The sequence below is a fragment of the Acomys russatus genome, chromosome 19, assembly GCF_903995435.1.
Source record: "Acomys russatus chromosome 19, mAcoRus1.1, whole genome shotgun sequence".
NCBI classification, from domain to species: Eukaryota; Metazoa; Chordata; class Mammalia; order Rodentia; family Muridae; genus Acomys; species Acomys russatus.
Window position 1 is genome coordinate 54879916 of NC_067155.1, and position 27971 is coordinate 54907886.

At 45.3% G+C, this 27971-nt stretch overlaps 1 protein-coding gene across 1 annotated transcript; it reads right to left on the bottom strand.

The window, feature by feature from the left end:
• Positions 1-182: 182 nt before the first annotated feature.
• Positions 183-27971, bottom strand: Tmem116 (transmembrane protein 116). The gene is made up of 10 exons (XM_051161576.1): positions 27836-27971; positions 27247-27293; positions 26089-26152; positions 23103-23234; positions 7168-7217; positions 5745-5828; positions 4492-4630; positions 1876-2020; positions 1386-1459; positions 183-632 (listed from the first exon to the last, which is right to left on the bottom strand). The coding sequence occupies exons 1-10, from the start codon at positions 27881-27883 to the stop codon at positions 426-428; spliced, it is 990 nt and encodes a 329-aa protein (XP_051017533.1). The 5' UTR covers positions 27884-27971; the 3' UTR covers positions 183-425.

Below are 27971 nucleotides of genomic sequence, written 5' to 3' on the forward strand. Positions count from 1 at the left end.
CACAGAGAAAACCCTGTGTTGAACCCCCCGACCCAAAGCCCTAAACAATTTGAAAAGCATTAAAACACAGAGAAAGTGGTATGTTTTTTGACAGAGGATTTGGCTGTAAAAGCTGCAGCAGCACATCTGCACGTTGTGTGGCACAGAGCAGAGAGCCTGCAAATGACACACACACACATATATATGAACCTGAAATTTATTTTTTCTTTCAGAGATGTAAATAAATCTAGTACTTGTCAAGGTAATGAGTCTCTTAGGTGGGAAGAGGCCGCATCTCCCTGACTGAGCACTGGTACAGCTCCTTGCTAACCCATCTAGAACACGAGTGACCACAGCCCTACATTCCCTTTCAGTATTCAGTCAGAGGTACAACGAGAAGAGAGTCGGGTGAAACATTTACTTCCTGGATGCTCCAGTCCCATAGTTCAAAGAACGGTGGAAGAGCTGGAGGCAAAATCGAGAGAGGATGCGGGTAGGTTTAGGCTCCTGCTATAGACTCTCTTCTGTGAACACAGCAATGGGGTCTGAGTGTCTGCATCACGGCAAGGCTCACGCTTTAGCTGCTGGAACTTGCACTGTGTCCAGCCATATATGCCACAGTTGAGCAGCCCCTGAGATGCTGCTGTGAGAGCCTGAAGGAAATGAAGAGTGATGGGATCCAACCTTCAGGCTTGCTGAGGTCCAGGAGTAGGTTCTTTAGCCCTTATCTATAAAGCATGGCTGCACATCTAGAGCGCGCGTGCGTGTGTGTGTATGTGTGTGACATAAAAGTCCCAATCCTATGTGCAGTGTCATCATTTGAGCTACTGAACTGTATGCAAGCTCATCTAGAGTCTTCACACTAAACCCTGCTGCAGACAGCTCAAGGTTAATTACATTGCTTAGTATATACGTAATGACAATAAGATGACTTCTATGTGATGACAATAAAATGACTTCAATTGCTGACCCATTTCTCAGAAAAAGTGTTCTAAGTGAACATAGTTCATCACGAGTTTCCTTCTGATCATGGAGGAAAGAGGAAAAGCGCCCTTTTACTGTCTGCCATTCACTATGAATAGTAAGTCTGTGCCATTTGATTCATTCTAGATGGGGGAGCCAGGCCTCCCAAGAACACACCCTGTGAGGTCTCATTCTACTGCCACCATCTTCAACACACCAAAACACAGCTACCCAGAGCTACGTATGCTGCAGACTATTCCCAAAACTCTATACTAGCTTGCCTATAAGAAAATTTTTATATTCCTTCAAGTATAAAAATCAGATGCTCTCTTTTGCAATGCACAAATGGATACACTGAAGGAAAAACTGGTGTCTCATAAAAGTCAGTATAAGAGATAGGTACAAAGTACAAGGCAAGGAATTCTGGCTTTAGAATGCATTACCTGGAGCACGGAGAAGGCCATGTGCAGGGGGCTATCCTGTGGCTTGGTCAGCTTTATGATCAGCAGCATGACAGCTGCAAATAAAGTGAGAATTGCTGTTAGCTCCCCGTGCCCATGCCCAATCCTTTCATGACTAGAAGCTACAGGCATGCTGAAGAGCAGCACAAGGGTTAGCCAATTATGCGAACCCCTGAGCCTAGTCCTTGCTGATTAAAATGTACAGATTAATGCCTGGCATAGTGGTGTATGTCTTTAATCCCAGCACTTGAGGCAGACACAAACGGAGATGGATCTCTCTTGAGTTTGAGGACAGCCTGGTCTACATAATGAGGTCTTGTCTCAAAAACAAAATCCATCCATCCATCCATCCATCCATCTGATTTACAAGCTGGACAGGAATCTGCAGTCATGATTTTGGTGAGATCATTTTGTTTGACCAGCCCCATAGTCCTGTTCTTTATATCCCAACTCTTTTTACTAAGACACTAACCTGGGCCCCAGCAGCACACAAAGGCCACTGGGAAGAAGCACACGCGCTGGCCCACAATGTGAATCACTGGCCGCTGCTCACTCTCCAGAAAGCCAGTTGATTTCACAGACTTCTTATACAATCTGTGGGCACGGATGAGGAAGACCTAAACATGAGTTAATTGTAAGTAGTCAGCCTATGGCTTATTAAGATTGCCCAGCATTTTCGAAGGCTCACTCTGCAAGGAGCCATGTCAGGAAAAGTCATGCTATGCTAGTCGTGGTGTCCCACGCCTTTAATCCCAGCACTCAGGAGGCAGAGGCAGGCGGATCGCTGTGAGTTCGAGGCCAGCCTGCTCTACAATGTGAGTCCAGACAGCCAAGGCTACACAGAGAGACCCTGTCTCAAAAAACAAAAACAAAAACAAAACAAAGCAAAAGGCTATTCTCCTTCCTCTCCCATGCGAGGAAGTTTTGGAGAACTTCCCAGACCCAGAGTGAAATTTCACTTAAAACACATGGATACGAACCAAACCTTTGCTTATCACGCTCCATGACTAAACATTATTAACCCCTAGATTTCCCAGCCTTCACACTAATCATATTATACAGGGAGAAGTGATGCTTTCTTGTGGAGGTGGGACTTGTACACGGTAGGCAGGCTTTCTACTAATGAGCTACATTGCCAAACAGTAAGTTAAGAGTAAGTTCCAGCCAGGCCATCTCTCAAAATCTTTTTATTAGGATTCTCCTGGAATGCGTTTTATGCGTAACACCCTGAGGTCCATCAGCATAGAGGCTGAGCTTAAATTCTCAACTCTGAGCAAAAAGGGGTTTTTGTTTCTCCCCATTTTCCAGTGATCTGCTAAAAGTGAGCTAGCTGGAAAACCAGGAAACAGTTCAGAACTCCAACATCCTTATTTTGTGGGATACAAACAGTCAATAATCTTGGAAATGTTACCAATCTTACCAAATCTGATCCTTTTACCAACACCTCAGATGTACTGTTTAACACCCCAAAGGCTCTGGTGGACATTCAGAATTTTGAGCCTAGCTTTTGGGTTTTGTTTGCTTTGGTCTTCAGAGCTAGGGTCTCAGGTGGACTAGGCTGGCCTCAGATTTGCTCTGGGACTGTCCATGGCCTTGACCTCCTGGTCCTTCTGCACTTACTGCCAAGTGCTGGTGTTACAAGTGTTTCCCACAAGGTCTGGCTAACTACTGTGCTGACACAGGCTCATGTGTAACCTCAATGCACTCCTCCTGCTTGCTTCACCTCCCAAGCACAGGGTCACGTCATGACCATCACCACCAGCTCCAGGGTGTTTTAGCCCAGAAGGCAGTGGACTGCTTTAGACATCAGCCTAGAACCGTCTGAGTGCCTGGTCTTTGCAACTCATCTCTCTTCTTAGTCAGAGAATCCACTTCATAATAAGCCGCAAAGTCGGTGTCTGCGTCTGGCTCCTTACACAGCTCACACTGTCCCCATGATAAGATCTGCTTCAAACTCACTAACAATGAGACTCTGCAGGATGAGTTTGACTCATAAGTTGACAGTTTGTATATTGTATCTCTGTGAGACAGGACATAAGCGAGGCTCTGAGACGCAAGCCGATGTGGCAAATATGAGGGTGCACACTCCACTTCATGCTGGAAGTTTATTTGTTTGAGGCATGATCTTACTGTATAGTGCTGACTGTTCTAGAACTCAATATGAAGACCAGCATAGCCCAGAAATTAGAGAGATCTACCTGCCTCTGCCTTCCGAGTGCTGGGATTAAAGGTATAGACCTCCACACCTGGCTAAATCCCTTGCTTTAATTCTGTAGCATCACAGTAACACTGGTGAGTAAGTGATAACTGCAAAGCCACTACACTCCAGTTAAACAAACATAAATACAAGTATGGTTGAAAAGGAACTTATGGTGCTATCAAGCTGGCTGTGGTGATGTGTGCCTTTTATCTCTCTACTCAGAGGCAGAGGCAGGTGGATACTGAGGCAGGTGGAACATGGAGTTCAAGGTCAGCCTGGACTACAGAGTGAGTTCCAGGACAGCCAAGGGCTACACACACCTTTTTTTTTTCCATGCACACATATCTTTGGGGTGGGGGGGGGGTTAGAATGTGCTTTCATTATCTGCTAAATTGTATCAAAGCATGGGTCCTATGACCCAGAATGTCACTTTTCACCTATGTAAAGGATATATCTGGGTCCTCTGAGCTTTCTGCTTTGGGTCTTCATTGGAATCAAAGAAACACATCAGTTCTAGCATGAACACAATTATTATCCAACTAATACAAGTACTTTTTTTTCCTGTTCATCATTTGATTTTAGGAGTCCAAAAACCAGAGCCAGTAATTACACTGTCCATATCTTCTAGGCATTTTCTTTAACATTTCTTTTCTGAGAGAGGATTTTATATACAGTCCAGACTGGCTGGCTATATGTAGATAAGGATGATGTTGCACGTCTGATTCCCTGTCTCAGCCTCCCATGCTCTCATGCTAAGGTCTCACAGCCATGGCCGCTTCCTTAGTGCTAGGACAACAGATGATGTCTCTTGCATAGTTCCAGCCTTGGGACATTGCCTACCTCTCCCAATCCTTCCTTTCCACAGTAATGGACAGGGCGGTACCTTACCATAATGGTGAAGAAGCTGAAGAAAAAGCTGGCTAGGAAAATGGTGACTCCGTAAAAATAGAGTGTGCTGCAGACAGATGTGTTGGTGGAAGGCAGGGATTCAGTCGTGGCTGATGGTGGTGAGTGCATTAGAATACACCTGGGAAGAGAACCCATGGGCAGGGTGACACTACAGGCACAGGACAGGAGAAACGATGATGGAACCCCATAACCAGAAGCCAGCTGGGGAGGATTACCTGGCTTACACTTCCACATTGTAGGGAAGTCAGAGCAAGAACTTAAGGAGGCAGAATCTGATGCAGAGGTCACGGAGGGTGCCGATTACTGGCTTGCTCAGCCTGTTTTCTTATGGAACTCAGGACCACCAACGCAAGAGTGGTCTCACCCACAATGCACTGGTCCCCCAAACATCAATCACTGATGAAGCAAATGCCCTACAGGCTTGCCTGCAGACTGATCTTATGGCATTTTCTCAGCTAAGGATCCCTCCTCTAGCTTGTGTCAGGCTGACATAAAACTAGCCAGCACAGTGAATAACTCTGTTTATCACTTTTTGGCTCTAATACTGTAACATCTTGTTCCTTCCCATAGATGAACTATCTTTTTTTGTTGTTTGTTTTCGAGACAGGGTTTCTCTGTGTCACCCTGGCTGTCCTGGACTTACTTTGTAGACCAGGCTGGCCTCGAACTCACAGCAATCCACCTGCCTCTGCCTCCTGAGTGCTGGGGTTAAAGGGTGCACCACCATGCCGGGCTTTAGATGAACCATCTTGAAGTCATTTTATACTGTATGTTTCCTCATGTCTTTTCAGCCTGACTACATCTTGTTATGTCTAGAACTCATTTCCAAAACAGGGTTTTTTTTTTTTTTTTTTTGTCTGTTTGTTGTTGCTTTTGTTTTTCCATGTATGAGTGAGTGTGTGTGTGTGTGTGTGTGTGTTCTGAGATGGTGCTTGATGTAGCCTAGGCTTGCCTCCAACTAAGTAGTTCAGGATGATCTTGAACTTCTGCTCTCCTGTCTCCATGTCCTATGTGCTGAGGTTACATGTCTGCACCTCCACACATACTGTTTGCAGGGCTGAGATCCAACCCACGGCTTTGTATAAGCCTGGCAAGCATTCTACCACCTGAGCTACGGCCACAAGTAAAACAAACGTTTTGTCTAGAATGTATGCAGAATTGCCCCCTTCCCTTGCCTTTTATACTATTATAGAAAAGAACAAATAGAAATCAAAGAGTTGGCCCTTTCTTACCTGTGGCTCTGGCTAAAGTTGTGGAAACATACGTTGACATTGCCCAGACAGAACACAGGTGTCATCAGTAGCAGAGGTATCAGGCTAGGAGGAGAAAATCTGTTGTGCAGTTATCCACAGACTTTCATGCCCTTTCTCTTTCTGTAAGTCTCCTTCCCCAACTATACTTCTCTCCCAGGCTCTCTGACCCACATAAATGAAAACAAAACAAAACAAAACTCTAACACCATAGATATCCTTATTTTCTATTTCCTGGAGAACTGCAGTGAGAAATGAATTTTAAGTCAGGCACAGTGGCGCACGCCTTTAATCCTAGCACTTGGGAGGCAGAGGCAGGCGAATCTCTGTGAGTTCTAGGCCAGCCTGGTCTACAAACTGAGTCCAGGACATACAGGGCTGTTCACAGGGAAACCCTGTCTCAAAACAAAACAAAAAGAGAAAGATAGAGAGAAAGAAATGAAATTTATATCTAAGTTTTTGAGAATCTTTGGAATTATAGTCAGATAAATATCTAGGGACTTTGAGCCTGGTACATTGACACATAAAATAAAGGTAAATAAAAAATTTAAAGTGTTAATAAAAAAATAAAATAATGCTGGGTATGGTGGCACATGCCTTTAATCCTAGCACTCGGGAGGCAGAGACAGGTGGGTCACTGAATTTGAGGCGAGCCTAATCTACAAAGTGAGTCTATGACAGCCAGGGCTACACAGTGAAACCCTGTCTCAAAAAACCAAAATAAATAAATTAATTAATAAATGATAAATAAATTAATCAATTTTAAAAAAAGTCTAGAACCCATGTGACGAGTGTTTTGTGTGAAATCTAATCCTTCCTGACTAGGATTCTCATATAGCATTACATATTTGTGATGAGAGCTCCAGACCTGGGCTTACAGGGTGAAGTGTTTACCACATAAGCTTAGGGACTGGAGTGGGACACAGTGGGTCAGCCAGAACCCACAGAGAAGCTCACAGACACTGAGGCCGGCCTGTTATCCAGCCAGTGGAGACAGACATGAATCCCCAGCATACGGCAGCTGGTCCATCTAGCAGGTCTGCTGAGCTCTGGGTTCATTGAGAGACTGCCTCGATGTAGAAGATAGTGATGAAGAAAAGGAGCTGGCACCAAGCTCTGGCCTTCGTATGCATGCATACAAGCGTGCACCCCCACATGTAAACATCTATACACAGTGCGAAAGAGAGGTTTTCTCAAAGTCACACAGGACTGGTGTTATAGCGTTGGAGCTAAAGGCAGCTCTCTAATATCCAACCGGGGAAAGGAAGGAAGGGACCAGTGATTACAGGTTTGCTGCTCCTGTCCTGTCATGTCACGTAAGGACACGGGAGGGACAGTAGAAATGAAGAGGAAGAGGACATTTGTTCCCTTACCACCTTACTAAGAAGGAAAAAAAAAATCTTACCTTGACAAAAGGAACATGATGTGACTACCTTGGCAGGTATAATATATCACCTGTGAAAAGAACAGATGTTACAACGTCAGGACCAGTGCCAAACTCGCTACAGCAATGCCAGTCATCGCCACTCACCAGTGAATAGACACACATACTTCCAGCAGCCCTGTTGCTCTTGGAAGCCATGTTGTTTATAGAACCCAGTACCCTTGGTACTGGAATGACATTGATCTACACTAAAAAGAAACAAAAAACACATAGTGGTGCACGCCTTTAATCCCAGCACTTGGGAGTGAGTTCAAGGACATCCTGGTATATAACTCGAGTCCAGGACAGCCAAGGCCACACAGAGAAACCCTTTCTCAAAAATCCAAAGAAACAAAACAAAAACAAAACCCCAAACCCCCCAAACCAAAAACCAAAAACAAACAAAAAGGCCGGGTGGTGGCACACACCTTTAATCCCAAGCACTTGGGAGGCAGAGGCAGGTGGATCTCCATGAGTTTGAGGCCAGGCTGGTCTACAAAGTGAGTCCAGGACAGCCAAGGCTATATAGAGAAACCCTGTCTCGGAAAAAACAAAAAAACAAAAGAAAAGAAAAAACGCTTGCTGAGCAAGCACAGGAACCTAAGTTCAGCGCCCTAGCACTCATGTAACAAACCAGGCACAGCAGCACATCTATAACCTAGCACTGTGGAAGGCAGGGGAAGACAGGCAGATCTTGGAGGCTTCACCAGCCCACCAGACTAGCACAAACCGCAAGATCTACTTCAGTGAGAAACAAGGTCTCAAAAAAAAAAAAAGCAAAAGAGGAAAGCACTGGTGCTGACCTCTGACTTCTACACACTAATGCACAGGCACACACACTACACATACAGTTTGTTAGATTACGTAGCGTGATGGAATATGTATTTGTTATAGAAAAGTCTGGGGTTCAAATCCATAGCACTCCCAGACAGACAGACAGACCGACAAATACTCCCTACTTGCATCAGATACTGAACAGCTTACTATGAACTTGATGTTATGATGGACAGGTAGGTTCATGGCCTTATGGGGTTTGCAGCTCACACTGGACCAGTTCAGCCCCATGGCTCTGAGTGAGGAGTAAACAGAACCCTGGGAGCTGCTGTGCTACAGGCAATCATTTACCCTAAGAGGGGAGACAGACTCCCAGCTCTTTGTAATATCTACCATTCAAGGGCTCCAGGGTTACAAAGACAAGCATTTAAAGTAGCCACAGACACTTCCTAACTGCAGAGACCACGCAAGGTTACAGTATACAAGAATGCCTGTGCCTGTGCAACGGCCACAGCAAGCAAGAGAAAATGGCAGCAGAGTGGAGTCCTGGGCCTTACACAGCAGCCACTAGCAGCACATGGCTCTTTACACTAAAACCAGCACTGAATAAAACGAAATTCAATAGTCTGGGCGTTGCACACACGTTATCCCAGGACCTAGTAGGTATGGGCAGAAGGGTCAGAAGCTGGAAACCAGCTGCAACCAGTTCAAAGTCAGCCTCAGCCACATGAGATGCTGTCTCAAAAAAACCAACCAAACAACCAACCAAACAAAAACACAAAAACAAATAAAACAAACAAACAAAAACAAAAAACCCCAAAACCAAAAACAACAACAACAAAAGCTAGAGTGAAAAAGTAAGAAACTCAGCTGGGCGCAGTGTCACACCCTTGTGATCCCAGCACCGGGGGAGGCAGAGGTGGGCGGATCTCGGTGGGATGCTTACCTGTGCAGCCTGGCTCTGTCCACTCTGGCAGTGTTTCACTCTCAGCTCTGTGGAAAGACACCACACGTAGTTGACGGTGTAGAGAAGTGAGGCAATGGACAACACCTGGAAGAAAATCAAAACAACCCATCACAAGTGCCCCACTCCAACTTCATCCTCAGATGAGACCCGGCCTGTCTCAGCCACGCAGCTGGGCCTGACCCTTTGGAGTGTTCAAACCTACAGGTGCTCATCTCCTCTCACTTGACGGTTGCACTTTTGTGAATATTTTTCTATTGTGCTTTCCAGTTTATTTATTGCTGTGGCTATTGTCATCATCATTATTATTGTGGCTGTTGACATCACTATTATTAAGTGTGTGTGTCAGAGGCAGGTGGATCGATCTGAGTTCAAGTCCAGCCTGGTCTACAGTGTGACTCTAGGACCCAGGACTCTAGGACATATGTGCGCACCACAGCACATATGAGGTCTGAGGACAACTGTGGAAAAGACTCTCTTCTTTAATCCTAGCACTCAAGAGGCAGAGGCAGGCAGATCGCTGTGAGTTTGAGGTCAGCCTGTTCTACAGTGTGAGGTCCAGGACAGCCAAGGCTACACAGAGAAACCCTATCTCAACACCCCCCCCCCAAATAATAATGTTAGATATATTATTCCATTTTTTCATTACTATAACAAAATATTGGAGGTAGACTACATTTGAAGAAAAAGTTTTGGCTCTCAGCTCTGGAAGGACAAGGGTTAGCAGTCTCATTTTGTGACACTGTCTTGACGCCAGATTCCTGGGGTGCTGTTAAGTACCTCAGCAGAAGATAAAGAACATTCATGTTTATCTGTACCTGTGTGCCTTTCTCTTTATAAATCCACCAGGATTCATTCATGTGCTCCTGATAACCTTACAGCTCCCATTACCCCTAAAGGCTCTATATCTAAACAGCAGAGTTCCCAGCCCCCCACAACATATGAACCATGGAAAAGTTAGTGTCTGTGTGTATACACAGGCATGTGTGCAAAATTTGGGTGATTAAAATACTACATGAGTTTGGTTTTTTGTTTTTCTTTTTTGAGACAGGGCTTCTCTGCGTAGTTCTGGCTGTCCTGGACTTGCTTTGTAGACAAGGCTGGCCTCGAACTCACAGTGATCCACCTGCCTCTGGCTCCCGAATGCTGAGGTTACAGGCGTGTGCCACCACACTTGGCTTATTTGGTTTTCTTGAGACAGGGCATCTCTTGTATGTAGTCTTGTCTATCCGACCAGGCTGGCCTCTTGACTTCACACAGATCCTCCTGCTTTGCCTCCCAAGTTCTGGGATTAAAGACATGCCACCTGCCACAACTTCAAAAGTGGTCTTAAACTTTTGATCCTCCTGCCTTAGGTCCCCAAGCTTATGTACCTCTCCAAGTTTATGGAGTGCTGGGATTGAACTCAGGGCTTCCAACACACAAAGCAAGTACTCTATCAATTGATATAACCCCAGCACTGATGTCTAAACTATCTTTAAAATAATCAGGCTATAAGAGATGACACAGCAGGGAAAGGCACTTACTGCCAATGCTGGTTTCAGAGCTGAATCTGGTCTGCAGGACTCATAAAATAAGGAGAACTGATTCTCACAAGTTGTCCTCTGACCTACACACACACACACACACACACACACACACACACACACACACACACGTAAAATAAACAAATAAATGTACTAACATTTAGGGGGGGAAAGAGCTATGGGAACTGGAGAGATGGCTTGGCTAAAAGCACTTGCTGCTTTTGCAAAGGACTTTGGTTCAGTTCCCAGCTCACAACTGCCTGTATCTCCAGCTCTAGGTGATCTGATACCCTCCATCTGGATTGTATATGCAGCCTCATGAATGCCACAAGAAGACACATACATAGGCACGCAAATGAACTTTAAAAAAAGAAGCAAAGAGCTAGCTGGCAGGCTAGCAGAGAGCCCACACGGAACCAAGTGGGCGGTGAGTGACTGTTGCACAGCTAAGGTAGCAGGATTTGCCCTTCATACTCATGTAAGCAGACAGTTCACCAGGATGGGGCACTTATCACACCAACTTGAGGGGAGTTCACATCCTCAGCACCCACAGACAAGCCAGACCGAGGCCAGCAAGATGGTTCATCAGGTAGGGCCACTTGCTGCCAAGCCTTAAGACTGACAAACCTTAGGACTTACACACATGCATATACGCACGCTCATGAAATGTAATTTAAATAAAAGAAGCCAGCATGTGCTCCCAACATTAGAGGACAGAGAGAGGCGAATCCAGGACCTCACTGGCCAGTGAGCCTGGTCAAAATGATGGACTTCGGAGAAAATGAGCTGCCCTCTCTCAAGGAATAAGACAGAGGGAGCTACAGAGGAAGACAGCCAACACCTTCTTCTGACCTCTATATATTTGCGCAGGAGTGCATGCTTGTGCACACTCCCTCAGCGACAATCAGACATAATTAGCTTAATTTTGGGAAATGGTATGTTGCCCATATAGGCAAAAAGAGCTGTAACAACACAGAAGGCCAATAGATTACCACAGGACAGTGCTTACAAGGCCAGAGTGTGGACCAGAATGGCAGTTGCCGGGCAACAGGATGGGGAGTATCTGGCCTCCAATGCACTCTAGAGAGTGACAGGATAGCTGCAAGGGTTTGGTGAGAATCTTAATGTCTACAACTGATTGGGGTGGTGTGTATTTTGGGGTCCGTAGCTTACAGGAAAAGGTTAGTTGATGACAACCAAAAGAAGGGATGAAAATAGGGCGATATTGCTATAATGCAGTAGAAGGATGCCATTTGGTGACGCAAATCCATATAAATAAAGGTTAAAATCACCCCCCAAAGAAAAATTATAAGCTTAATCTCTTTTTTTGTTTCTGTTTTTTTGTTTGTTTTATTTTTTTGAGACAGGGTTTTTCTGTGTAGCCTTGGCTGTCCTAGATTCACTTTATAGACCAGGCTGGCCTCCAACTCACAGCGATCCACCTACCTCTGCCTCCCAAGTGCTGGGATTAAAGGCGTGCACCACCACGCCTGGCCGCTATAAACTTAATCTTAATATAACTATCAACATGTGATGCCCGGCGGTGGTGGTGCACCCCTTTAATCCCTGCACTCTGGATGTAGAGGAAGGTGGATCTCCTGAGTTCAAGGCCAGCCTGCCTTCTTACAAAGCAATTTCCAGGACAGCCAGGGCTACACAAAGTCTGTCTTAGAAAAACAAAAGACAAAACCAAAACAAAACAAAGGCAATGACTACAGTAAAACGTGAAATGTGGCCTGGTTACCTGTCTCCCTTTCCTTTGCTGACCAAGAGGATGGTCCTCTGTGCTAAACAAATGACCACAACAAAACGGATACCTCAAGAAACAACAGGTGGCCTGGTGTCATGCCTGTCACCCCAGCACTCAGGAACTAGAGACAGGATGATCATGAGTTCAAGGTATTCCGTGGCTGCTACAGTGAGAACTCATTGCACACACTAAGAGACCGATAAAGGAAAAGCCCTTTGGTAATAGCCTGTGACTGGCTTTAGCTAACACACAAAAGAGAAGCAGCTTCAGATAGGAAACCATCCTGCCTATACAAGCCTGAGGCTTTTTTTTTTTTTTTAAAGACAGGGTCTTTCTGTGTAGCCTTGGCTGTCCTGGACTCTCTTTGTAGACCAGGCTGGCCTCGAACTCACAGCAATCCACCTGCCTCTGCCTCCCAAGTGCTGGGATTAAAGGCATGGGCCACCACACCCGGCATGGCCCGAGGCTTATGATTCCACATCCACTGCTGTCTTTAAACCTTTTCCAGGTCCTGGCCTCAGGTTGTGCTTTGGACAAGTTACAGATGGCCGACTGCAAGTCTGGCCTCTTCGGCAGAGTGAGACTTACACAGCAGACAGAGCCAGGGCTAGGTAAGGACACCCACAGTGTTGTTCTTTTCCAACAGTTGTTACCCAGGGCCATCTTGCTTCTCCTGATAAAAAGTTAGTGACAATAGTGTCCTTGCAGTGACCCCTTGAGCTGCCTTTATGAGGCAAGTTCTTTGATATGGGAAGAAGGGGCCTGATGGCTGGTTGTAAATCAGAGTTATCTCCTTTTGCTGTTGGAGTGTTCCCTAATCAGAGGCCAACCTTGGTAAGCAAATCTTAGCAGAAACTTTCTCAGCCACCCTAAATTGAAATTTGTGGTTGGTATGGATGTGTCCTTATCTCTACGGATAGTGGAGACAGGGATGTTTTAGCCAAAGTCTACTTTGTGTAACTTAATATTCCCTAAACAATTTTATTATTAATCCTTTATAATACCAACTTTATTACTTCTAGTTTCTCCTACATGGCTATATAGTGCAAATTCGAGGCCAGTTGGACTACATGAATGAAGCCCTATAAATAAATAAATAGATCTATCTCCAAGAGAGTTAGACGATGACTCAGTAGGTAAGAGTGCTTGCTATAGCCGGGTGGTGGTGATGCACGCCTTTAATCCCACCACTTGGGAGGCAGAGGTAGGCAAATCGCTTTGAGTTCGAGGTCAGCCTGGTCTACAAAGTGAGGCCAGGACAGCCAAGACTACACAGAGAAACCCTGTCTCGAAAAACCGGGAGAAGAAAAAAAAAAAAAAGAGTGCTTGCTATGTAAGCATGAGGACCTGATCTCAAATCCCAGGTATACACACACTTACACTCTCAACTCATACAAATGTCACATGCATGTACACACACACACACACACACACACACAAATCTCAAAGAGAGAAGAGGAGAGGGAGGGAGAGGAAAAGAAACAGGTACGCCCGGTACGAAGTATGGTGGTTGAGGTCTGTAATCCTAGCACTTGAGAGGTTGAGACAAGAACATTGCTATGAGTGCAAAAAAAACTTGGGATACATACTTAGTTTCCTTCCAACCTGTGTTAGGGTGAAAGCATATATACAAACAGGAAAGAGTAGGTAATTTCATTTATGCCAGTAGAGGGAGCTAAGATATCATAAAACAGATTCCTCAACCAGACAGGCACACTAAAACCCCAAACAAAAGAATGATAATGTTACCTAACCCTTCACCAACATTAACTGTGGGCAAGTACTCTTCATTTTGCTTGATTTGGTCTTCACAATTACCCCGATAATATATCATTACTCCTGTTTTAAGTGAAAAAACTATGACTTGGAGATTTTGGCTTGTTTTTAAAAACTATGTGTGATATTGTTACTACCAAAGCCTTTTTTTTTTTCTTTTTCTTTCTCTCTTGTTTGTTTTGTTTTGTTTTTCAAGACAGGGTTTCTCTGTGTAGCCCTGGCTGTCCTAGACTTACTCTGTAGACCAGGCTGGCCTCAAAGTCACAGAGATTCACCTACTTCTACCTCCCAGAGTGCTGTGATCAAAGGTGTGTGCCCCTACTGCCCCGCTACCAAGGCTTTGAGAATAGTTTCTCATTTGCTGTTTTACATTAATGTATTAAAGAGAAACAAACAAACACCACATTGTTGCAGGCTTTCTGTTTTCTAACAGTCACCCATTGGGAACACTGTGCTGCTCATGAGGTTTTGAGATGGTTAGTGCAGTGCCTGCTTGGAGTGCAGAGCTCCTGAGACTCTCCCGCTGCCAACAAACAGGTGCTCTCTGTGTAAGGGAGGCCTGGTGGTAGCTGAGGCCCAGTGGGTCAGATCATTTAGCTGGTCTCTCTGTTCTTGCTAAGCAGGCTGATCACCTGACTAAGACTCAGTCCTGTGAGCAAGTGAGCAAGGCGGGCCTTAAGGAGCCTTTTAGCTTCAGTGACCTTGGCAGACAGTGCCAAAACCCCTTAAGTAACAATTTGACTTTACAAGGAAAAAAAAGGTGCACAGCTAATTAAAAAGATGGCATTTGTTTGTTGTTTTTTCTTTTTTTTTTTTTTTTGAGACAAGTTTTCTCTGTGTAGCCCTAGAATTCACTCTGTAGACCAGGCTGTCCTCAAACTCAGAGGGAGAGATCCGCGTCCTCTCCCTCTGAGTGCTGGGATTAAAGATGTGCTCCACCACTGTCTAGTATTATTTTGTTTTTGAGACAAGGTCTCTCTATGTATGTAGCCCTGGCTGTGGGCTGTCCTGGAACTCTCACTATGTAGGGCTAGCTGGCCTCTGAGTCAGAGACCCACCTGCATCTGCCTCCGGAGTATGTGTACCACCACATCCAGTCTGAAAGGATGAAATTTCAATTCAGGGCTATGAGGCTGAAGACTAAATATTTACTCTTAAGCCATGAGCATCATGCCATTTGTAACCCAAACTGACATCTTTATGGTTTGCAACCAGCGAGCTCTCTCAGGAAACAGAAACCCTATGGCTCAGAACACCCAACTCTGACATCACTGCCTGCTCTTGTTTCTGCACAGCAGCTGCTTCTGCTAAGCAGAAGCCTGAGGACAGGAGCACTGGGGCCCTTTGGGAGAAGGCACAGAATTTGTTCCTGACCCCATGCCTGACCTAGAGGACAACGGAAAACAAGCAAACAGCTGTCTAATGGAGACACCTCAGCATCTCAGACATGGAGCAGAGGAGACGCTGGGGGGGTGTCCAGAGGTGGGGTGGGGTGGGGCAGGCAAGGCCTCACTCTGATGCAACTCTGGTACTTTAAGGCCCGCTCAATGATTGGCTAAGGTGACAAAAAAAATTAACCCTCAGAAAACCCTAATATCTAATAATCAAAACAAAAGTATTCCTGATGGCTGGATTCTCTAAGCACTTGGCTTCCTAGCAAGATATGGGACAGAAGACTAGGTCTAAGTCAATGTTGACTTTCTGTGTTCCCACTTGGTGAAGTGGCCCCAGGTACTTAAGCTGAACCAAGCCTGTCCTCACAGCTCCGGGCTCTGTGAACAACTTCCTGTTACTGAATCAGGCTTGTAGTCATCTGATCGAGCTATACAAACAAGAAGGAAACAGCCTCATTTCTACCCCATGTCCATCATTTGGCAGGGAAGGAAAATCAAGCTTCTGCAGCCTACCCCATTGCAAGCTGGTAAAGAAGCTGGTCTAGGAGCACACAAAAAGCATCTGCAATAATGAGTTCCTAATAGGGCTATGTTTATTAATTCACTTTTTAGAAGATTTAAAAATTTTTTATTTTATCCTGTCTTGAAAAACTCAAAACATTTTTATTTTATGTGCATGTGTATTTTGCCTTTAGTCTGTGTCCACTACACTAGGAAGCCAGAAGAGAGTGTCTAATCCCCTGGTACTGGAGCCACAGTATGTGCTGGAAACTGAACCTGGTCCTCTGTAAGAACAAGTGCTCTCAGTCACTGAGCCATTTCCCAGCACTGAGAACCACTATGACTGAGATTATATTTTACCAAGTTTTTTTTCTCAAGTGATATTTATTTCACAGACTTAAGACGATACTTGTTTTTGAATGGTTCCCCTGCCCCCAAGACAGGGTTTCTCTGTGTATCCCTGGCTGTCCTGGAACTCGATTTGTAGACCAGGCTGGCCGTAAACTCAGAGATCTGCTTGCCTCTGCCTCCCTCAGTGCTGGATTAAAGCATGTAATATCATACCCTGCTTTTTAAAATGTTCTTAATTCGCCAGAACTTGATGATGGGGGATTTATTTGCATTCATCTGTAAAAGTAGGAAGCCTAGAAGCTCCTCGGGAGTCACATAGCTGTGCTAGAAAAGCAGCAGCTTCACAAGTGGAGATCAATGCACATTTGGTAGGGAGGGCGGGGGCAGATGGGACACAGTGACATCAAGGTGGGGGACTGAAGCCCACTGCTGACCTGAGATAGTAATACTTGACTTTCTACTGTGGTTGAGTTCAAGTGTGAGCTACAAACTATGACCCAGCTGCAAGCTCTTGATTAAGTTTGAAAGTTTGAGCTAATAAAAGGAAATTCAGTGTGTATGTGTGCGTGTGCATGTGTTTGTGTATGTGTGTGTGGTGGGCGTAGCACATGACTTTAATCCCAGCACTGGGGAGGCAGAGGCAGGCAGATCTCTTGAGTTTGAGGCCAGTCTGGTTTACAGAGTGAGTTCCAGGACAGCTAGGACAGAGAAGCCCTGTCTCAAAACAAAACAAATAAATTAAAAACAAAAAGGAGATTTGATGCAATAATGAGATATATATACTATGTTAATCCAAAAGAAGGCAGAAGAGAGAGTAGAATAAAGAAGTGACGGACAAACAGGAAACAAGCAGCTCAGTGACAGACTCAAATGTTAACTATTTACTAGACTGAAAGCAAGCCAGCAGAGACTGTCAGGGTGAAACAGCTCCGTACAAAAATGTTATTTAAATACTGTCACAAGATGTTAAAATGAGCCAGTGGCACAGGCCTTTAATCCCAGCACTGGGAAGGCAGAAGCAGGTGAATCTCTGAGTTTGAGGCCAGCCTGGTCTACAGAGTGCGTTCCAGGACAGCCAGGGCTGTTACAGAGAAACCTTGTCTCAAAAAAAAAAAAAAAAAAAAAAAAAAAGAAAGAAAGAAAAGAAAAAAAAAGTGGTTAAAATGAAAAGAGTATCAACAGACATACCCTATAGTGATAGGAGCCAAAACAGCAGCTCAGGCTAGCCGCACCTCCCCTACCCTTTCCCTTGCCTGGCTGACTTCCCAAGTTCTGTCCTAAACCATGCAGAGAAAGTAAGCATTCTCCCAGAAGGAGCTGAGGAGATAATGCTGAAAGACAAATGTCCACAGCTAGGACATTTTGGAAAATGAGAGTGAAGAGATACTGTCTGTATTTCTAAGTGTGTTGTCCCTTCGGCCTCTGTGCTTTGTGTCCCTGTTGTGGTATGTTTAGGGAAGCTGAGGAAAGAAGGGATTTGCTTGCCTAAAACTGCAGCCTCCTCTGCCATGCCCCTCGAACAACTGGCCTGCATCTCAAGAAATTTAAGTGTGATTAACACTACCAGTGAAAATCTGGTTCCTTCCTCTTCCAGAATGTTTCCAGAGGGTGGAAAGAGCTTAGGGCTTGTCTGGGTCCTTTAGCCTCTATGGAATGTGTCCCCTCATCTATAGGGCAGAAGGAAACAGGAAACGTGTATAAGCTAATTCTGACTCTACAATCCACACTTGCCATAGCTGTTGTTCATTAGAAAACCAAAAGTGAGGCACACCTCACCTAAGCTTCGGCTCTGTCAAACTAGGGAAAGGACTCTGGGGACAGGAGGGGTGGCACATGGTAAGAGAGGCAGTTTGAGAATTGAGGGTCATGCCTTCAGACAACAGAATCTCATAGGTGTCACAGCCTTCTTGAGAAGCAGGGTTGGGGTGAGGTGTGTGTGTCAGGGGAACAGACCTGAAGAAGCTAGCTGTGGTGGTTTGAAAAAAAAAAAAATGGCCCCCATAGGCCCATAGGGAGTGACACTATTAGGAGGTATGGCCTTGTTGAAGGAAGTTTGTCACCTGGCCTGGGCTTTGAGGTTTCAGAAGCCTAAGCCAGGCCCAGTGTCACTCTCTCTTCCTGCTGCCTGCTGATCCAGATGCAGAACCCTCAGCTCCTTCTCCAGCACCATGTCTGCCTGTGTGCCGCCATGTTTTCCACCATGCTGATAAGACTAAACCTCTCAACTATAATCCAGCTCCAGTTAAATGCTTTCCTTTGTAAGAGTTATCGTGGGCATGGTGCCTCTGCACAGCAATAGAACACTGACTAAGACAATGGGCAGGGAAGGAGGAAGGAGGGAAAGGGAGAAAGCCAGGTGAGTGCCAGCACTGCACCTCCCTGCCATAATGTGAACAAGCTGGCCACTAGCTCACGTTCCTGCTGCCGCCATGTTTTACATGAAAAAAAAAATCTATGTATGATGTATGTGTGTACTGCTGGACAGTGGTGGTACACGCCTTTAATCCCAGCACTTGGGAGGCAGAGGCAGGTGGATCTCCGTCAGTTTGAGGCCAGCCTGGTCTACAGAGTGAGTTCCAGGACAGCCAGAGCTGTTACAAAGAGAAACCCTGTCTGAAAAATTGGAAAAATAAAAAATAAAAAAGACATACCCTATTCAACCCTGATCAAAAGGAAGCTGAACTGGTCATGCATGTATCAGAAACGAGGAAGCTGATTCTTAAACTCTGTGAAGAGCCTTGGGTGGTGCTGTGCACTCCAGCAGAGAACAGAACAGTAACATTTTGACTCATTGCCTAGCTTCAAGACATTACAGCTAGACTGCAACACCTAGACAGGTGCTCCTGGCTTCAACGCCAATGTGAAAAGAGCTTGAGAATCGTCACTATCTCCTTAAATCCAAGGGATCCAGTGGTTGTGAAGAGTAGTTAAATGAGCCAGACGTGGTGGCGCACACCTGTAATCCCAGCACTCTGGGAGGCAGAGGCAGGCAGATTACTATGAGTTCGAGTCCAGCCTGGTCTACAAAGTGAGTCCAGGACAGCCAGGGCTACACAGAGAAACCCTTTTTTGAATAGTTAAATGACTCTGAGTTTGAGGCCAGCCTGGACTACACAGAGAGAGAGTTCCAGGACAGCCAGGGCTATATATGGAAACTCTGTCTTAAAAAAACAAGCAAATAGCTGGGTGCGGTGGCGCACGCCTTTAATCCCAGCACTCAGGAGGCAGAGGCAGGCAGATTGCTGTGAGTTCGAGGCCAGCCTGGTCTACAAAGCTACTCCAGGACAGCCAAGGCTACACAGAGAAACCCTGTCATGAAAAACAAACAAATAAAGAACACTTAATTGAAGGGCTGGAGAGACAGAGGATCTGCATTCAGTTCCTAGCACCCACATGGTGGCTTACAGCCATCTAACTCCAGTTTCATGGCATTAAACACTTTCTTCTGGCTTTTATGGGTACCAGGCATATACATGGTGCTCATACACACATATAAGCAAAAAACAAAAAAATCCATTGCATAAGATAAAATAAATAAACTTCAAAAAAAGAGAGACCCTGGCCCTCCAGACAGAGAAAGAGCGTGCACTGTTTTCTCAGAGGACCTGAGTTTGGTTCTCACCCCCATGTGATATAGCTCATAACTAACTGTAACTCTAATCGAGGGGACTGGATGCCCCTGGCCTCACAGCCACATTCATTCATGTGTACACTGTCTCCCCATATACATGCATTTAAAAATAATAAAGATAGCCGAGCATGGTGGCGCACGCCTTTAATCCCAGCACGTGGGAGGCAGAGGCAGGTGGATCACTGCAAGTTCAAGGCCAGCTTGGTCTACAAAACTACTCCAGGACAGCCAAGGCTATACAGAGAAACCCTGTCTCAAAAAAAAAAAAAAAAAAAAAAGAGCATTGACTGCTCTTCTAGAGGATCCAGGTTCAAGTCCCTACACCCACATAGCAGCTCACAATTGTCTGTAACTCCATGATCTGACACCCTCACAGATACATACATGGAGAAAAACACAAATGTACATAGAGATAAATAAATTTTTAAAAATTAAAAATAAAACAAACATTAAATTGGAGCCAGGCGTGCTGGCACACACCTTTAATGCCAGCACTCGGGAGGCAGAGGCAGGTGATCTCTGTGACTTTGAGGCCAGCCTATTCTACAAAGTGAGTTCCAGAACAGCCAGGGCTACAAAGAGAAACCTTGTCTCAAAAACAAGCAAACAAACAAAAAACCAAATCCAAACCAAACCAAACCAAGAACAACAAAAACAAATGTCATCTTGAGAGCACTGAAAATGAAGTGAAGCAGATGGGCTGTGGGTGGAAGCCAGCCGTGGGGAAGTGGACAGTGTCAGTTTCTCAGACTTCTTGTTCCCTCTCCTTCTCAGTGTCAAGTGTGTGCCTGGGGGTGACGGTTGATACAGCTCATAAGGGAGACTGGTGTGGTGCGGCTTACCTGAGTGGGGAAGACTCATCCTGCATGTGTGTCATCACCCCATGGGCAGGGATGGGAGGGGCAGAGAGGGAGAAAGCCGAGTGAGTGAGTGCCAGCACTGCATCTCCCTGCCATGATGTCATCTAGGTCCCATTCCTGCTGCCACCATGTTCTGCACAGGTGTGTGGGGCCAGCAATCTTGAACTCAACCCTCAGAAAATGCAAACCAAAATCCACCTTTCCTTCCTTGTCCCTGTCTTATACTCTGCTCACAGCACCAGAAAAACAAACACGGTGCTCCTCAGCCGCAGCACCTAACACTCTAACCAGAAACCAAGCCCCCACTAAGTCGGGATGTTCTGAGAGGACCAGGAAAGGATGCTTTGGATTTGTTACAAGGCCATGCAAGCTTCAGCTTGGTCACACTACCACACTACCACACGTGTGCAAAGACCGGCTAACCCACACAGGAAGGCATAGAGAACTAGACTAAGGTTTGAGCCCACACCATATCTGATGAAACACAATTGCTGCTCTTGACTTCCTGTTAAGCAGAAAACATAGGCAATCTTCAGACAATTATGGAAGGACCCAGAGTGTGTGCAATCCTAAACTACACGGCATGTAATTAACAGAAAAATGGGAAACACTGTCAAGAGGACTCTAAGAAAGACCAATAGAACCTTCACATGGCCAGCGGAAAAGACACTGCAGGGGTTTTGAGGGCAATGGACATAGGACCACTTTGCTTTCTCCAGATCCTGATGACTTCACGAGTGTGGTGGTCAATTCGTCTCTGGGTGTGTAGATTGCATTACTACATTGGGTTAGCTGGGTAGAAAGATTCACCCTAAATGCAAGCAGCAGCAGCCATGGCTGGGGCACTGGACTGCATAAAGGAAGAAAGTAGGCTGAGCCCCAGTATTCACCCCTAGCCCTGTGAGCTACTAAATCCTCCCTTCCTTAAGGTGCTTCCTTAGGTGTGTTGTTGAAGGAACCAGAAAATACTATAATAATAATTATTCTAAAAAATATAGCCGCGGGGGCTGGAGAGATGACTCAGAGGTTGGGAGCACCATCTGCTCTTCCAGGGGTCCTGAGTTTCCCAGCAACCACATGGTGGCTCACAACCATCTTTAATGTGTTATGGTGCCCTCTTCTGGCCTGAGGATGTACATGCAGGCAGAGCCCTGTATATATAATGAATAAATAAATCCTTAAAAAAATAAACAACAACAACAAACAAATATAGCCACAATGCTGCTTAACTAGTGAGGTTATTGGTAGGATGAACAAAGTACGTCTCTAAAATAGTCAATGCCCTCCGTGATTACTGACATGTAAATATACGGATTTATAGTACCAATCACATATTACAGAATTAGTATCCCATGTCTGAACTAGGTGGAAGTGTGTAAGATTTTGTTTTAGATTAGGAATATGAGCTGGGTGATGGTGGCACACGCCTTTAATCCCAGCACTCGGGAGGCAGAGGCAGGTGGATCTCTGTGAGTTCGAGACCAGCCTGGTCTACAAACTCTGTTACACAGAGAAACCTTGTCTTGAAAAACAAAACAAAACAAAAAGAATAGGAATATGCATACATGCACACTCACATATATATGGCTGTGCACATATACAGATACATGTGCACTCACATGCCTATGAATACACACACACACATCTCGTATGGGTATAGGTGTTGGGGACCCTCCTAGTATAAATAAGGTTTAGGTTCATATTTAATACATTATGAAATATATTAGCCATATTTCACAAAGGCTTTTGTTTTGTTTTGTTTTTTGTTTGTTTGAGACAGGGTTTCTTTGCGTAGCCCTTGATTTCCTGGACTCACTGTGTAGACCAGGCTGGCCTTGAACTCAGAGAGATCCACCTGCCTCTGCCTCCCAAGTGCTGGGATTAAAGTCATGTGTCACCACACCTGGCTCTAAAGGTAATTAACAAAAAGCCAACACTGTGCTTGTCTGCATTTTGACTACGATCTGACACCAGAGGTCAAGTGTATATTTTCTCACAAAATTTCATGTGCCTGATAATTTCACCTTTCAGAGAATGGATTCTCAACCTGTGTTTCTAGTAAGTGAGAAGATATTTCCTCTTAACTCTATGGAATGTCCATTTTAACCTCTACTGTTTTCATACACAAAGTCTCAGAGACTTAGAAGCATTTCATATTGATGGTGTAGACCAGGCTGGCCTTGAACTCAGAGATCTGCCCGTCTCTGCCTCCCAAGTTCTGAGATTAAAAGTGTGAGCTACCATGTCTAACTTGGCAGTAGCTATTTTTAAGATGAAAAATGATTAAACTATTCTATCAAAGTGTAACAAAAAACAACAGGTTTGTGTTTCCATAGTGGGTCACCTCTGATCTGAATGGCTAAATATTGGCCAAGTCTAGGGGTGCTTACCTCTCCCACTGCCTGTAGGTTATAGCAGATGCTGTCTTTGTGGGCTGCTGATGTTCCATAGACAAGTGCTTTTATGAGCCAGCAAATCCCCAGGAGCAGGTCAGACAAGCTCAGATACAAGAGTGGCTTTATCTGCCAAAAGCCACAAAAGCCTTAGTTAGTGATGGAGCTAGAAGAACAGATAAGTCGTCTTTACATTGTATGCTTCAAGTAGAAAACTGGGTGTCGTTCTGCCAGGGCCTCTGCCATTGCTTGACTGTGGAAAATGTAAAGACTCCAGATAGAAAGACATCTGTGTCCTGGAGTGAGGAGGCTGGTGAACAGCTCAGTACTTGGGCTCTCACTTGCAGGGACACTCCTTCCCCAACTATAGGGCCAAAGATAGAACAGACAGATGAAAGCTTTATGTGCAGCCATAACATAAGTGCTAGGTGCGCAGCCAACATATGCTAAATAGACAATGATGTCATGAGCTGTATGTTTACAGATGTAGTTAAGGACTTAAAAAGTGAGGGGAAAAGCCAGTATGATGTGTGTGTGTGTGTGTGTGTGCGCGTGCGCGCGCGCATGCCTTTTGCCTTCTGACTACACTAACGAAATCTTCATGTTTTCTTTGTTTTGTACGTATTTGTGTGAGTATGGCATGATTGTACGTGTGCTCATATTAGTGGAAATGTGCTCCTGTGCATGGATGTATGGACCCCAGGGGAGAATTCCTGTTCTACCACTCTCCACCTTGTTCTTCTGAGAAGAGGTCTGTCACAGAATCTGTGCTAGGCTGATGGCCAGCAACTCCCATGATCCTCTTGTCTCCAGCTACCACAGTACTGTGGTACAGGCATGCACATGGCCAAGTCCCACCTTTCACCCGAGTACCAGGCTCTGATCTCAGGGCCTCAGCCTTGCACAGCATGCTCTTTTAGTCATGGAGCCATCACTTAGCCCCAGACTGCTTACTTTTTAGTATCTTTTTGCCTCCATGTTCCCAGTTAGGTTTTTTTTTCTTTTCTGCACAGAGATCCACCTGCTTCTGCCTCCCAGAGTGCTGGGATTAAAGGCGTGCGCCACTATGTCCAACTTTTTTTTTAATCACCCTGTTTTCTTAGTTATTTACTCGCCTATTTTTTGAGACAGGGTTTCACTCTGTAGCTGGCCTGGAACTTGCTAAGTAGACCAGACTGGCCTCTACCTGCCTGTGTGCTGAGATTAAAGGCATGTACCACCAACCAGCATCTTTTCTGATTATTCTATAGGACAAATATAAAATGTTTATTGGGGCACACCAGAGAATATCTAGGAAATATGTAGTGGTCATGAATGCAAGATATTATAAAGTAGCAGTTCTTTCTACATGGATCTATAAATTAGATACATCTTATTCTCTACAGGTTTCCCTGTGGAATTTACAAACTGACTTGAAATCTGAAACTATTAACCAGGTATGGCAGGACTGGCTGGTGACCCAGTGCTCAGCAGAGGGAGGCAAGAAAATCAAGGCCTGGAAGCAAAGGCCAGGCATGGTGGTGCACACCTTTAATCCCAGCATTCAGGAGGCAGAGGCAGGTAGATTGCTGTGAGTTAGAGACCAGACTGGTCTACAAAGCAAGTCCAGGACAACCAGGGCTACACAGAAAAAAAAAGGTCAGGAAAAAAAAAAAAAAAGAATTGGAAGCAATACAGCAAGACTACCTGGGATTCGTAGAAGCCTGACATTAGGGCTTAAAGCATGGAAAAAATATGCCTACCCTATAAAAAATACTACATTTGTTTAATTCAGATACAACTGGTGTTCTGAGAAGCTTTGCTCTGCTGCCTGGTACAGAACTTGGACCTCAGTTTCCTCATATGTGAGAGGGGCCAAACCACCTTCTTCACAGCAGCACTCTGATTACACATTAAACCACTCTACGGCTGATTCTGTGTCATTTGGCCTGACCACAATAAGGTCTTATTGAGCCAGCAAGTAGAGCACCTTTGCCAGAACTTCATGAAGTGTGTGTGTGTGTGTGTGTGTGTGTGTGTGTGTGTGTGTGTGTGTGTGTGTTTTATCTTGAGGCAGTCTCTCACCATGCCCCACAGGAAGGTTTTTAATTTGAACATTTTGGTACAATTATGTTTATAAAGGATTTATTATTTGTTTCAAAATGGCACTGTAATTGCTTAGGAGGACAGGGCAGCAAACAAGTGTGTCGCAAGCAGCCAGGTCTTCATGAACTACCTCTTGGCTACTCCAGTGATTCTCCCAAGGTCAAGATCAGAAAGCTTACCTAGGCCAGGCATGGTGGGTCATGCTTTTAATCCTAGCACTTGGGAGGAAGAGGCGGGAGCATCTCTGTGAGTTTGAGGACAGCCTGGTTTACAGAGTGAGTTCAGGACAGCCAGGGCTATGTAGAGCAGTGATTCTCAAACTTCCTACCACTATGACTCTTTAATACAGTTCCTCATGCTGTGGTAACCCCCAGCCATAAAGCTGTTTCATTGTTACTTCATGACTGTAATTTTGATAGTGTTACGAATGTAAGTATCTGATATCCAGATGGTCTTAGATGACCCCTGTGAAAAGGCTGGTGCACCTCCAAAGGAGTCCTGGACAACCACGGTTTGAGAACTGACAATGTAGAGAGAGACCCTGTCTCAAAACAAACAAGAGACAGACAGACACACACACACACACACACACACACACACACACACACACACACACACACAGAGACAGACAGACAGACAGACAGAGACACAGCAAGCCCTTTACCTGGAGGGAGGACCTTACCACACTATCAGACAGCAGCTTCCTTATCCTTAACCAAAGAGACCCACACTAAGAGCTAACCTCTAGTAACTGAGGGCCATAGCTGCAGACCTGCTTGTGGACAGAGGGAAACAATCACATCTGTGTCGGGCACACACAGTGTGACCCCACTGTGCACAGGCTGGTCTGTCCTGGCTCAGTCACTGACAGTTCAAATTCAACAGAAAGACTGCTCACCTCTGCAGACTTGGGTGGGTTCTGGAACACAGCATAAGTGATAATTGAACTCGAACCTATAACACTGAGACACAAACCATGACCATTACAACACAGAGATGAAACTACTTTTTACTGTTTATTGGCACAGTTGATATAAAATATACTACACACTTTTGTTTTTAAGTTAAGAGTGCCTCATGAATTTGTACACTAATCTTCTCAGTATCATCCCAGTTTTTCTCACTATGTAGCCTTGAATGGCCTGGAACCTGCTATGTAGACCAGGCTGGCTTCAAACTCACAGTGATCTTCCTGCCTCATTCCCCAAGGGCTGGAATTAGATGTGAGCTACCACTGTCATCTCCAGTGTTTATTTAACACATGCAGTACTGAGGGAAGCACCCAACGCTGGTCTGCATCAGTCCTGTTGCCAGCTGCCCACCTATTTCAGGCTAGCACCCTACTCTTGTTTCTTCTTCTTCTTCTTCTTCTTCTTCTTCTTCTTCTTCTTCTTCTTCTTCTTCTTCTTCTTCTTCTTCTTTTTTTTTTTTGGTTTTTCGAGACAGGGTTCTCTGTGTAACCTTGGCTGTACTAGAATTCACTTTGTAGACCAGGCTGGCCTCGACTTACAACCATGCACCTGCCTCTGCCTCCGAGTGCTGGGATTAAAGGCATGCGCCACCTCACACCTGGCTTTCTTCTTACTCGTATCCTTGCTTCTGCTGGGGGTGTAGGTGTGGTGGTGCACCAGAAGGAGGAGGCCAGGCCACTGTTAGCATTCTCCTCTATCTATCACTCTCCATCTTACTTTTTGAGATGCCTCTCTCAGGAAACCTAGAGCTCCGAGATTCACTGGATTGGCCAGCCAGCAGCCCCCTGACCCTTTCCCATCTCTGCCTCCCAAGGCTGAGATAACAGGCAGGTAACAACAGAGCCAGCTTGTCACGTGGGTGCTGGGGATCCCAACTTGGCTCTCATGTTTAGGAAGCACTTGACCCACTAGGACATCGTCCCAGGCCCTTACCATTTACTAGTCAGAAACTATAGACATAGGAAAGAATTTCTAACTGAAAAGTAAATGCAATCCCCAGGAGGAGGATGTGGAAAGCCGAACAGCTCTCCAGTCTGCTCATGCGATTTCAACAGTCATGTGATATGAGACTAAAAAAAACATACCTCAAGGTAGCCACTGCAAATTGTATCCATTGTATTGCAGGAAAAAACTAAATGAGAGAGGGAAGGAGGGAGGGAGAGAGGGAGGGAGGGAGGGAGGGGGAGAGAGAAGGGGAGGGAGGGAGAGAGAGAGAGAGAGAGAGAGAGGTCAGCCTTTCACATTTAATATTCAACCTAACTTCCCTTCCTGTGTTTATTAATCATCTTGTCAGCACAGCCCTTCAAACCACACCATAAAACTAAGAGTGAGTGAAGTTTGAAAAAGCCTGTGGGAAGGCAGGCCTTTGCTGCCCTCCACCTAACTCCTTATAAAATGCTCATATTTTAAAAGAAACAGAGCAATGAGCAGAAAACGACTGAACAAGAAAGTAACATTGAGAAAACTACATGAACAAAATGGCAAATAGAGAGGAAGGCTCATGTTTAAGGAAGAGACAGATGAAAGAAGACCTAACAAGGAAGACAGCACTAAATGAAGCTGAGCAACAGAAAGTTAACAAGACAAATAGAGGGAAATGATGAAGGGGAAAGGTATTAGTAAGGAGAGGGCCACTGGGAGCAGAGAGGAGGAAAGGTGAGCTTTGGACCTTACAGGGTCCCATCTGCCTTCCGGGGGGCCAGTCTCCAGTGGGAAGGCCATGACGACTTCAGTCCAGCCGACCCTCCAAGCCAGGGCCTTCTTAGTCAGGCTCTGAACAGGTAGCTCCACCCCTGCCTCAGCTGGGCTC